Source organism: Pan paniscus, chromosome 12 (genome assembly GCF_029289425.2).
Source record: "Pan paniscus chromosome 12, NHGRI_mPanPan1-v2.0_pri, whole genome shotgun sequence".
NCBI classification, from domain to species: Eukaryota; Metazoa; Chordata; class Mammalia; order Primates; family Hominidae; genus Pan; species Pan paniscus.
The window spans coordinates 78,479,650-78,493,353 of NC_073261.2; the positions used below are offsets into that span (position 1 = coordinate 78,479,650).

Genomic DNA, 13,704 nt, shown 5'->3' on the forward strand with positions numbered 1-13,704 from the left:
CCGCGCTACCTCCCAGCCGCCCGCCTTCCCGGGCACCGCGGGAAGGGAGGCCGGGGCGGGCGGGCGGGCGGGCGGGGGCGGCCTGCGCGCCCTGGGGGTGGGAGACCCAAGCTGAGCGGAGGCGGGTCCCCCGGTGCCGCAGTGTCAGCCCGGGCCGGGCCCGGCCGGCAGGAAAAGCCGCGGCTTCCCTTCTCGCCTGGGCTCTCGCTCAGGCCGCGCTTTGTTTGGTTTCGGGGGCTCAGCACCCTCCACCCCCACCCATCCCTTTGGCTTCTCCGCTCGCTCACAGACCCCGCGGGAGTCTGTTGGTGGCCGGGGGGAAGGCGAGCGGCGTGATTTCTCCCTTTTCTGCCGCCTTCCATGGTTTAGTCTGCCTCTTTCTAGTGGTAGGTGGGGGGAGCGACTGGGAGCGATCGTGTGGTGGGGTTGGCTGGGGAACTTGTTTTCCCCCTTTTTTCTGTGTTAGCCTACCCCTTCCTGGGGAGGAGCGGGAGAGGGGAATCGGGGTGGTCTGTGGTGTTGGCAGGGGAACTTGTTTCCCCCGCCCCCCCGTCCCTGGTCACGGGGTAGGGGGAGCAGCGACTCCTCTCCCAACCCCACAGTGTTTGCTGCGCAGTTTGTCTTTAGTTACAGAACCCCTGGGAAGGACCCATTAAATCAAGACCTTTAAATAAATAAATATAGAATCCATCGGCCATTTCCAGCCCCCTCCCTCGTGTGCAGTGCAGTTACCCTTCCGCTCTATCGACACCCCCTCGCCTGTCCTCCCCTAGCGACCCCCCATGCTGCGGTGCTACTCTCCGTCTCCTAGTGGGGTTTGAACGCCCCTTGCTTAGAACTGGCCCCTTGGGATATTTTGTGTGTGTGTGTGTGTGTGCGCGCGCGCGCGCGCGTGTGTGTGTTGTGTCCAAGGCCTAGTGAAATGTGTCATTTGGACCCAACTGTGTAGCACTGTCTGGTAACCACCATTGTCTAAGGGCTGAGGCTCCCCGAGGTTGAAATCCTGCTTTAGCAAAAATAATGTTCAGTTCTACTTGGATGATGTGGTTATTTTGGGAGGTTTATGAGGGGGGGTGTTGCACCTTGGTCTCCAAACATAACCATTCTCTTTATTAATTAGCTGTTCGCAGTAGTGGTGGAGGTCAGAACCGTATTTATGTGTACGGTTGTTGTTTTAAGGAGGAGGAGAATTGTTAGGAGACATTTTGCGTGTTTTAGTTGGCGGATTAAGGTTAATTTTACATGCGTTTGTTGTCACACCTCCATTGGTTAAAGGGATTGAGATTAAATGTTTTTTTAAATTATACATTATTTCCTTAAAAACGGTTTCATTGTTGTACTTGATCACAATATTTAACAAATGAAGGAGGGAGATGTTAATCGGAAAATAGTTTAAAAGGCTTTCACCAGTCACTGTTAAAGGTAGTCTTAGAGAAAGCAGTTTGCTATATGTTGCTTGAAAGAATGTGATGTTTCAAGGCAGTTGGAGATCTTGTGCAACATAATTGGTAAAAGTGTTTTATTTCTTTGATACATTTACCATTTTGGGGGTAAATTTTAAAAATCTGTAGTCTCATTATTTCCTTTCACATATGTCTATCAGTGTTCTTCTGATGTTCCGTTCAAATAATGTTCTTCTTCCAGAATTGGCACTGTATGTAGTACAGCTGACAAATATGTTTGAGAAAACAATGACACTCGATTGAAATTCTAGCATTTAATATGAAGGGTTCTATTGCTACAGTAAGCTTTTTCAATATGTGGTAATTGGTTAATAATATTAGCATTGGATCAAAACGTGTCAAACAATTTAGTCTCCTTGTGTATTTTAAAATGTTTACTCTGAATTTTCATTTCAAGATTTGTGTGTAATTTCGAACTTAGTTGATGTAATTTTGTCTTGGACACTTTTATTCATTTGTTCAAAATTATTAGCTACTGAGGTCTATTTTCATTTCTATGTGAAGTAAGGTGACTTGGCTGTCGGCAGTCACATGCCAGTGTCAATTTTCTTCTCATTGAGGTCCATAAACTGTCAATATTCATGAATCCAAATTTCAGTATGTACCCAACCAAATGGTAAATGAAATTTACTGTAGAATTGTTGCTTCTCTGCAGCTAGTACAAACTGTTTTGGAGATTCTGTGTTGGCACAGAGGGGAAAAGAACTTTAGGGAAAATAGTGTGAGTCTTAAAGAGGGCACATAAATGGCCTTAAAATGAATAAAACATTAAGATGAATTCGTTAACTAAAATAATAAAGATGTTGCCAGCCATATGGAAAAATATGTTATTCTTTGAAAAATTGAGATTTTAATTACATTTTTTTAAATGTCCGATTCATATAATGATCAGAAGTTAGCTAAGAATACTCTATTTCGAAAGTTTTATGGAGCACGCAAAGTGTCACTTTCTAGTTTGGAAAGAAAGGGATTTTGTTGTTGCTAGTTTAGAAATATGCTGGGTTTAATTATTACAGGATAATTAAAGAACTAAAGCTAAGAATGTATGTGTGGTTTTTTTTTTTTTTTTAACCTTTTACTAACTCTTAATGGATATGTAACATTTGCATTAGGATCTTGGATAGAGTTACTTAATAGTGGATCAGACAACTTTCCAGATACGGAATCAAAGTGAGACTGGCTGTTTTGAGACAAACTAGTTCAGACTGTATATAAAATCATTTGTTTTATATAAAGATGCATTTCAGGTTCTTTAGTGGTAATAAAATAGTTACAGTATAATATGTTTTCAGGCAAAAAGTCTGTCAGAATGGTCTTTAGCTGCTTCATTGCCCAGAGGTTAATTGGTATAAAAACTTCCTTGACACCACTGTTAAATATATTTACATACACACGTGTGTATGTGTATGTGTGTGTGTATGTGGGTATATTTGTGTATATACATGTTTGTACATACATTATGTATGTGTGTGTATATACGCTTTGTCTTATCTGTAATGGCCAGTGTTTGAAGAAGAAAGAAACTAGACCCTATAGATTAAAATCTTTGAGGATTTTTCAAAGCTTTCCATGGGGGAGCATTTCTTACACCCCACGTAAGGAAATATTGGTCTGGGTATTTCATGGACTATTGTGTTCACTCGTTAGCTGAAATGATCAGCTATCCTAAGACTAAATACTAGCCTAATCATTAGCTTTTTTAATTTCTTAAATTCCTGAGATTGGGATTTCATGTGCTAGTAGAATTGTATTTTACAGGCCCAGAGCAATGGCTCACGCCTGTAATCCCAGCACTTTGGGAGGTCGAGGCAGGTGGACCACGAGGTCAGGAGTTCAAGACCAGCCTGGCCAACGTAGTGAAACCTCGTCTTAACTAGAAATACAAAAATGAGCCAGGCATGGCGGCTCACGCCTGTAATCCCAGCTACTCTGGAGGCTGAGGCAGGAGAATCGCTTGAACCCGGGAGGCTGAGGTTGCAGTGAGCTGAGATCACACCATTGCACTCCAGCCCAGGTGACTCAGTGCAAGACTCTGTCTCAAAAAAAAAATTGTATTTTACGCAGTGACAATTCGGTAATATAGTCCATGATTTAATGAAACAGTAGTGTGGGATTGGATTTTTGATATTTGTTTTGTTTTAAAATTCTAGAAGGAGTTAGCTTTTGCAGCCCGTTCTGATGAATTTATTGTCTTTACTGCAGGAATGTATTTTGTAATTTTTTTAGATATTACAAAGTATGAGGAACGCTTACAAGTCTACAGAAGTGCTGTGTGTTCTCATCAGTAGATTTTAGTTGTTAAAATTAATTACTTTGAACTGAGATTGCACCACTGCACTCCAGCCTGGGTGACAGAATGAGACTCCATCTCAAAAAATAAATAATAAATAAAATAAAATTAATTACTTTGAATAGGTAATATTTCCACAGTTTAAAATTCAAAAGTCCCCTTCGTACACCTGCCTCCAGCTACTAAATTCTTCTACCTGGAATCTAATAACTGTTATTAGTTTCTCATTTATTACCTTTTAATAAAAGATGAATTTGGGTTCTGGAAATAATCTTGACATGGGAGTTTTTGAAAATAGATGTAATTTTTTTCTAGTTATTGGAAAAGTCACAGGACTGTTTTGAAGTGCTGAAAATCTAATTGTGATATTTATAGTTCAAGAAATTTAATGAATGCATTAATAGATTTTGCTATTCATTTCTACTCTGAACTAATCTTGTAGAATAAAAACCTAGTCTCTCTAATCCCATATTTGTGGGATAAAAATCTTATCTATGACACACATATATATATACATATATATGTACATATATGTACACACGTGTGTATATATATACATAAATATATATCTCCCCACCGGGAATATTTTATGTAATATTATACGTACTGAATGATTTCAATTTTTAAAAACCCTGCAATTCCATATATACGTGTATATATACACATATATGTGTGTATATATGTGTATATATACACATATGTGTGTATATATGTGTATATACACATATGTGTGTATATATGTGTATATACACATATGTGTGTATATGTGTATATACACATATGTGTATATATGTATATACACATATGTGTGTATATATGTATATACACATATGTGTGTATATATGTATATACACATATGTGTGTGTATATGTATATATACATATGTGTGTATATGTATATATACATATGTGTGTATATATACGTGTATATATACATATGTCTGTATATGTATGTGTATATATACACATATGTGTGTATATATACGTGTATATACGTGTGTATATATACGTGTATATATACGTGTGTACATATACGTGTATATATACGTGTGTACATATACGTGTATATATACACGTGTGTATATACGTGTATATATACACACGTGTGTATATACGTGTGTATATACACACGTGTGTATATACGCGTGTATATACACACGTGTGTATATACGCGTGTATATACACATGTGTTTATATACACATATGTGTATACGTGTATATATACACATATGTGTGTATACGTGTATATATACACATATGTGTGTATACGTGTATATATACACGTGTGTGTATGTGTATATATAGATGTGTGTGTATGCGTGTATATACGTGTATGTATACGTGTATATACACGTATATGTGTGTATATATGTGTATATACGTGTGTGTACATACGTATGTGTGTATATATACGTATATATACACAGGTATATATGTGTGTATATATACACGTATATATATACGTATATATGTGTGTATATATGTGTGTATATATGTATATACTTTTTTCTCGACACTGTACTGATGAGGAATGAGCTATATATTTATAATATGCAGCAGCCAGGAGACACTCCTTGCTGTTCTAGTCAGGAATGCTAGTTATACTTTCTGTGGCATTGTTCTAGCATGTGATATTTTACCTTCATGGATCCTGTGCAGTCTTAATAGAGGAGTTCTGCACAAGAAACATGATTTTTCCTGTTTTAGGAAGTAAGTACTGTGGGGTACTACTCTGTCATCTGGTGGCTAACCCTTCCAAATGTATCCCATGAGAGGAGACAGTGCCACTCCACCTTTTGGAGGCAGGAAGTATGGGAGCTGTAAAAAGAGCCTATTTTCTCAAAGCTTGGAACTTACTTGAGGGATAGAAACAGAGTAGTGTTGCTATTAGTGTTAAAGTTCTGCTGATGAGGCCTAAGAGCTCTGCTGATAAGGCCTAAGAGCTCTTCTTATCCTGCTTTTCTCCCTTTACTGGAAATTCTGACAAACCCAAGAGAAGGCCAACCAGCTTGGAGACCTACTAGGTAAGGCAGGAACCACAAGTAGTTCCTGATCTGTTAGTGAGAACCCCTAGTTTGAGTATTTTCTCAAGTCCCCCCGCCCCCCACCGTTTGTTTTAACTTTGAAAATAACCAGTTTACAGTAATGAGCTATTTCAACATGAGGTCTTTTATTGTCCCCCTATTTATCCCTGATATTAAATTTACTCTTATTTTGTTTCTGTCTTGTCCCACTTATCTTTGAAGTATTACTCTGTTTTAGACCTTCCAATTCACTGATTTATCAGACCTTTGAAATACATTCTTATCTTCCACAGAATTATAATATGTGACTTTGTTGGCAAAGTAGTCCCCAAATTGCAGTTGCTACCCTGTGAAAATAAAATTATGAAGATACACTATAAGGAATGAGACAGTATTATGTAAAGAGCTCAGAGTTAAAGCTAGCTAGATCTGGGTTCTAATCCTGACTACACATCTGATTAGTTATTTAACATTTGGTGAGCAATGTTACCTCTCTGAGCCCTACTTTGTAATCTTTCAAGTGGGAATCACACCTGCCTTATAGAACATTTGTAAGGATGAGAGATAGTAAAGTACCTAGCACATGATAGATATTTAATAAATGATAGGTCTTTTAAATATAAAAAGTAAGGGATTGTATCAGCTGTATATAAAATTAAACCCAAGAGATAAAATTCAATCTGTATGACTTGTTACAACCTAAGAGAAACTGATTTGTTGAAGCTTATACCAATTCTTTTTTTTTTTTTTTTTGAGACGGAGTCTTGCTCTGTCGCCCAGGCTGGAGTACAGTGGCGCGATCTCGGCTCACCGCAAGCTCCACCTCCAGGGTTCACACCATTCTCCTGCCTCAGCCTCCCGAGTAGCTGGGACTACAGGTGCCCACCACCACGCCCGGCTAATTTTTTGTATTTTTAGTAGAGACCGGGTTTCACCATGTTAGCCAGGATGGTCTCGATCTCCTGACCTCATGATCCGCCCGCCTCGGCCTCCCAAAGTGCTGGGATTACAGGCATGAGCCACCGTGCCTGGCCACCTTATACCAATTCTGTAAGAGATTTTATTACTTTTTTTTTTTTTAATAAATGAAGAAATAGAGGCTCAGCTATACAACAATGAAGATGCATAGTAAGTAGCAAAAAAATTTCAAAATTGATTTATATCACCTAATCTTTCTATAAACAAGGGAAGATAGCAAAATACATTTGGCAGAATGTTTGTATAACTTTCAGGGGATGCAATAACCTGCCCCTTGAAGCAGATCTGTCCCCTGTCCTATTCCATCTGTCCTATTGGAGATGGCTGCACTAGTCTGATGCTATTGATTGTTGACTTATCTGGTTTCACATTTTTCAAGTAATCTTCTGATTATAATTTTACCTCTCATGTAGATTTGTCTCAAGATGAGACTGTACTGATTGACCAGCATGTTTTTCCAGTGTGTTGATGAGATCATTAAGCACTCATTATACAAAGAAGGGTAGATTTCCCCTGAATTACTCATAAGTTATGAATAAAGGGTATTAACTGATTTTAGCTCATGGTTGTAGGCTGGACTATTTCAGAAGGAGAAAAATGTGCGTTAAATTAGTTTTAGATTTCAGTGGTAATTTTGACTGGTTTGTGGACTAAATATTCTTTTCTCACCATGGTTTGGTGTGTTTCTTATATGTGTAGCTTGGAGTTTTTATATATGTTTGGTTAGCATAAAAAATGTGCTTAAACTTAATCCTTAGAAAATAGAGAAATGAAACCAACTAACTTCCTTTACATGATTTATTTCAGTTGAAGGCAAATATCAAAAATGTTTATTTTCCTTTGAAAATGAATGCATTAATTGCATTTAAAACGTTTTTTAAACACCCCGAATAAGATAGCAGGTTAAAGCAAGTGTGAGTTCAATATGTTAATTGCTTGCTCTCCCAGTTTCTAAAAACCCCGTTGTTAAATGTTTTGCTCTTTTTAACAAATGAAGATCATGGGGCTATGTTCAAAAAGGGGAGAAAATTGTTTTCTTCCATGTGGTGACTAAACCTTAAAAAACATTAAGGAATATTTTCACATCTCATGAGAGAAGAGGTGTCATTCATCCTTTTTTTTGTGTGAAGAGAGCTTTTATATTTTCTCATACTTAGAGATTATTTGAAGGCTAGAAATGGAGTAAAAATATGTACTTTTAGTTATTTTTCTGATAATAGTGATAATCTCATTTTTACTCTTTTTCCTAGTGAACAACACTCCTTTTCCAGATGGTTGAGTTGAATTGTGGCAAAATCTTTGTTGGAAATTTTTCTTTTTTCTTTTCCTTCTTCTTTTTTTTTTTTTTGGTTTAAGACACAGTCTCACTCTGTCACCCAGGCTGGAGTGCAATGGTGTGATCTTGGCTCACTGCAACCTCTGCCTCCTGAGTTCAAGTGATTCTCCTGCCTCAGCCTCCTGAGTAGCTGGGATTATAGGTACACACCACCATGCCTGGCTGATTTTTGTATTTTTAGTAGAGACGGGGTTTCCCCACGTTGGCCAAGCCGGTCTCAAACTCATGATGTAAAGTGATCTGCCCGCCTAAGCCTCCCGAAATGCTGGGATTACAGGCGTGAGCCACCTCACCCGACCAGAAGTTTTTCTTTAGTGTGAAATTAACTGGCCACTATGTGGGTTTAACCTTTGATATTGGTGTCTGTGTTACTGTAGTGTAACCAACTGACTTGAATCAGTTTAGCCTTTGCTGATTTGCCAACTCTACTTGGGTTTAGATACAATAATTCTTTTTTATATCCAAGCATTGATTTTTCTATCTTCCATTCATAGTATATTAACATACTGTATATAAGAACATGTGGCTTTATGAGATTCTAACACTTAGGAGGAAAGGGGATGGGGAAGAGGAAGAGCATGTAACTATTTTTTATTCCCTTGTTACATATTGAGATGGACAACGTTGGTATGTATGTTACTAGTTATTGTTTCTTCCCACATAATTGGTCATAACTTTTTGAAAAAAGAAAACAAGCTTTAAAGGGAATTAGAAGTGAATAAAATTAAACAAATGAAAAGTAGGAGTCTTTCCAGACTTCTATCATAGTAAAGAAGAAAGATCAAAGAAGATTTGTTGAAAGAAATACAAGTTGGAGTAAGGCACTATACTTTGAAAGCTAGTATTTTTAGCAAAGTGTTCTTATGGTAAAGGAAATTATAGACTCACTCACTTTTTTTCATATAAGGTCAGCAATACATAAAAGTAGCCACTAAACTACTTCACACTTACATATGAATGACTGATGTCTTCATTAATTCTCTGAAAGACATTTGCATTTTTAAGAGACTGATTATGATAACTTGTCAAATTTTGGTATTTTAGGCCAAGTAAAAGAGGGAAGCGAAATTAAACAATTGGGCGGGGCATAGTGGCTCACGCCTGTAATCCTAGCACTTTTTGGGAGGCTGGGTGGGGTGGATCGCTTGAGCCCAGGAGTTTGAGACCTGCCTAGGCAACATGGCGAAACCCCGTCTCTACAGAAAATACAAAGTTAGCTGGGGGGGTGGTGGCCCATGCCTGTAGTCCCAGCTACTCAGGAGGTTGAGGTGAGAGGATCATCTGAGCCAGGGAGGTCAAGGCTAGAGTGAACTGTGATCGAGCCACTGCACTCCAGCCTGGGTGACAGAGTTTTAAGACCTTGTCTCAAAAAAAAAAGAAAGAAAAGAAAAGAAACAATTTGGAGAAAGACCTTTCGGGTAGGAGTGATTCTTCAGAGGCAAAGTATTGGGGGAGGGGGAGAGTAGAGGATTCCTGCAAGAATCACTTAACATTACGTGTTTATTTCTTTTCCTGATCTTTTTCTGACTTTTAAATTTTTCTCTTAAAGTTTCACTTTTTAGAAAATACTCAAAAGACTAATTTTGGGGTGAGGATTGTGAGGGAGAGAAGTAAGAGTGTGTATGAATCATTTGCATTAGCAATAGTTGTTTGAATTAGAAACAGTCTATAGTTTTTAAAATATAAATGGGCTATATACATTTAAAACTATATAGTTATGGCCGGGCATGGTGGCTCATGCCTGCAATCCCAGCACTTTGGGAGGCTGAGGCGAGTGGATCACGAAGTCAGGAGTTCGAGACCAGCCTGGCCAACATGGTGAAACCCTGTCTCTACTAAAAATACAGAAATTGGCTAGCTGGGTATGGTGGCAGATGCCAGTAATCCCAGCTACTCGGGAGGCTGAGGCAGGAGAATCACCTGAAACCAGAAGGCAGAGGTTGCAGTGAGCCCAGATCGTGCCACTGCACTCCAGCCTGGGTGAAAGAGTGAAATTCTGTCTCAAAAAAAAAACAACAACAAAAACTATATAGTTATTTAAATTGTGGAAATAATTTCTGTTAATCTTGTAATTGAAATATGTAAGTGCACAAATCAGCCGTGTACAGCTTGATTACTTTTCATGAAGTAAACACATCTGTGTAACCAAAAATACCTACAGCAAGGAATAAAGCACTACTAGTATCCCAGAAGTGTCCCCCTTGAAGGGCCTTCCTAGTCACTGTTCCCAACCCCATCTTTCTGATTGCTTGGATTACTTGTACCTGTTCCTTAACTTTATGTAAATGTAACCGCCCAGTATGTACTCCTATGTGTCTGACAGAATTCTCCCTTAATATTTGTTGTGAGCTTCATCCATATTGCTGCTTGTAGCATTAGTTTTTTCATTGTTCATTCTTGTTGCTGTTTAGTATTACATTGTATGAATATACTACAGTTTATCCATTCTACAGTTGATGGACATAGGATTGTTTTTGTGTTTGGATGTCAGGAGTAGTGCTACTGTGAGCATTCCTTTTTATTTTTCTGCATTTTTTTCTTTGCATATATGAGCATTCTTACACATTTGCCACATTCCGTGTGAGTTTTATACCTCAGCATATATCATTGCTGATATTTTCTCAAAGACAAAATTACCATTTACTTTGCAAGAAATGGAAACTAAAACAGCTTTAAGGTGTGTGAATATGGCATCTCATAATTATGTTACTAAAATAATTGGAAATTATTTTATTTTAAATATTGGTGTTTTTCTTGAGTCTCTTGGTATCCTTTAACAGTTCAGTCTTGAGGCTTACAGTGTTAACCTTTTCCACAAAAAAACAGAGGAGGAGACTGCCGTGTTCTTTCCCATTTTCATTTTTTTGCAGATAGCCACAGTTGTTATTAAAATATGTTGGGTTATCGTAAACATTGTTTTTGTGCTAAAATTTTTTATCCACAGATTTGATTGATTTAAACTTTGGACACATAAACATTTAATAGTTCTTTTAATTTTAAGTTTTTGCAAGTATACTGTCTAAAAATCTAAGGAACTTTTTTCCCACTAGTCAGAAAGTTTATTCACTAACTTAATATCACTTTGATTTCCCCTCAAAGATTGTCGGTTGGGTTGCTTTGAGGAGTGGAAGACACCTTTTTTGTATTTAAGAATTTAAAAAAAATACTGTGGACTTTAATATGTGATTCTGGGCCTTCATTCCAAAAACTTGCTTCTTTTTGCTGCTGAAGTGGTGATAAGTAATTTTGTTTCTCCACTTAAGTTTGGAACCTGTTTCTTACTCCTTTAAAGTTTATCTCTTTAACTCTTATGAAAATATTTTGCTATTATTTGGACAGTTATTTCATTTCTAGTTTTCTGCGTATTCTTGACTACCCTTTATTGTCTTACAATAAGCTTATTTTAAAATTGTGAAACTTTCACAGAAAAATGGGGGCATATTTTGCTTTTAGAGATGTTTTTCTGGTCCTTGACTGGACCTTTCCGTTCCTGGTGTATAGGAGGAAGGTGAAAAAGTGCCTCTGCCCAGCATCCTTGATAAGTTCTTCAAGTGAAAGCTTGTACTAAAGTGCTAGTGGCACATAAACTTGTATTCCTCATGATACAAGTATCCCCTGAGAATGACAGGGCTCTGTTCATCAGGAACTACTTGATTGAAATTGATGATATGGTAGCCTTAGATAGCAAAGGAGGAACATTTCATTATTTCACATTTGCTCTTTCAGCACTTAAGCAGTCCAGTGTTAATGCTACCAGTTGATCTTTCTTATCCGCAAAAAGCAGTGTGGAGGAGACTGCCCTTGCTTTCCATTTTCTTTTTTCGACACATAGCCACATTCAGTAAATGTTGCCATTTACTGAACATTATCCCTAAATTTGGGGATAAGGAGCCTGAGCTGCTTCAGGGTGACATTTATGTCTTCCCTTTTTCCAGAGTGAATTTCTTAATCTTATCTTTAAATTAGAGGATTTTTGAATAAGATGACTTCTGAGATGCTCTAAAATTCTGTATCATTTGGGTTGCCAGTATAAATCAGCAAGGTTTGAATTTGTTAGGTTATCACCATGCAAACGTAGTTCTTGCCCTTGTGGAACTTAAAGTTAAGAAACTGAGTTTAAATAAAATTCGAAATTAGTCTGAATTGCAAGTAAGCTTGTTGGTTTTATTTTCATTGTCTTCTGGTTTTTAATTTTTCTTCTAACAAGTAGAAATCAACTTTTGTATTGAATAGATTAATAATTTATCTCCTGAGCCACCCCATGTTTTTCTGCCTGAATAAGATACATACATATTTCTAGGGATAGAGATACACAGATCTGTCTATCCTTATATCTCCAGTATGTGTGTATATATATATATGCACATACACATGTGATTTATATGTATTTATAAAACACTGAAGTTTCACGTAGCCTTAGCCTTAGACTGTTTGCAAGACCAGCAGAGTATGTTAAAAGAGTTTTCTGTGAAATGTTAATAAGATAAAGGCTTGTTTTGACCCCCACGGTCTGGTATATGTTCTGCCGTTTATTTATTTATTTAATTTATTTTTTTTGAGACAGAGTATCATTGTGTCATCTAGGCTGGAGTGCAGTGGTGCAATGTTGACTCACTGCAACCTCTACTCCTGGGTTCAAGCAGTTCTCGTGCCTCAGCCTCCGGATTAGCTGGGATTACAGGCACGTGCCACCATGCCTGGCTCATTTTTTTGTATTTTTAGTAGAGACAGGGTTTCACCATGTGAACCAGGCTGGTAATTATTTATTGAATTACCTTTGGACCACACTTCAAAAGTTGTTGCAGCCTAGCAATTATGTTATAGCATTTTGATGTAAATGACTTAAAAAAAAAAAAACGCCTAGATAAGAAAATTAACTGCAGAGTTGTGGTTATTAATCTTGTTTTTGTGGTATTAGCTTTTTTCATTATATTCATTGTTTTGGCTGTTACATTCATTGTTTTGGCCATGTATCTAGAAATTGAAGGTAGGAGGACAGGTTTAAATTAAATTATATGTTGCTAGAATCTAAGCACCTCAATTGCAGTGATAAAACAACATTTTGTTTCCTCATAAGCATGTTTAATCCCACATAGCAAGCAGTAGTTGTAACTCCCAGGATGCCTTTATGAATCTTTCTGATTCTGCATTGCAGCATGTCAGAGGAAACCTGTACTCTATTTCTGCATCATGTGAGAACCTTGTAGCTGAAATATCTAGAGTTGAAAAACTGAGCTGGAAGATCCGGATGTAGGGAGGTTGATCACAGTATGTAAAGTTAAGTCCCTGGTTTTAGGGGGCTAGGAAAGTGTTACATACCAATCAGTGACATGTGTTAATAACACATGCAATGAAACAGAAAATATACCCTTTCGGGTGAAATATCTAAAAATTTTTGGTGAAATGTTAACTAATATCTTGAGATGGTGGTGGCGAGTTGATTTTTGTTATTCTTTTACATATCTTTGCTTTTCAAATACTGTATATGGAATCTACAGGGAGGGAGGCTTCATGACATTGTCTTTGGCAGTGATTTCATGGATACAACACCTAAAGGACAGGCAACAAAAGTAAAAATAGACAAGTGAGACATCAAACTACAAAGCTTCTACAC

General features: G+C 37.6%; 1 protein-coding gene across 8 annotated transcripts in view; it reads left to right on the forward strand.

Moving 5' to 3' along the window:
* The window catches only part of FBXO11 (F-box protein 11), a 99,126-nt gene that overhangs the window by 1,059 nt on the left and 84,363 nt on the right, over positions 1–13,704 (forward strand). For 2 of the 8 annotated variants that reach the window (XM_055108000.2, XM_063594962.1), the window contains exon 1: positions 467–6,904. The exons of 4 other annotated variants lie outside the window; for them this stretch is intronic. In XM_055108000.2, the coding sequence (XP_054963975.1) occupies positions 6,892–6,904 (13 nt within the window). In that variant the 5' untranslated portion in view covers positions 467–6,891. Of the gene's footprint in view, positions 1–139; positions 387–466; positions 6,905–13,704 lie in introns of those variants that run through there. 2 more of the 8 variants (XM_034953086.4, XM_063594961.1) reach the window with 2 other exon arrangements.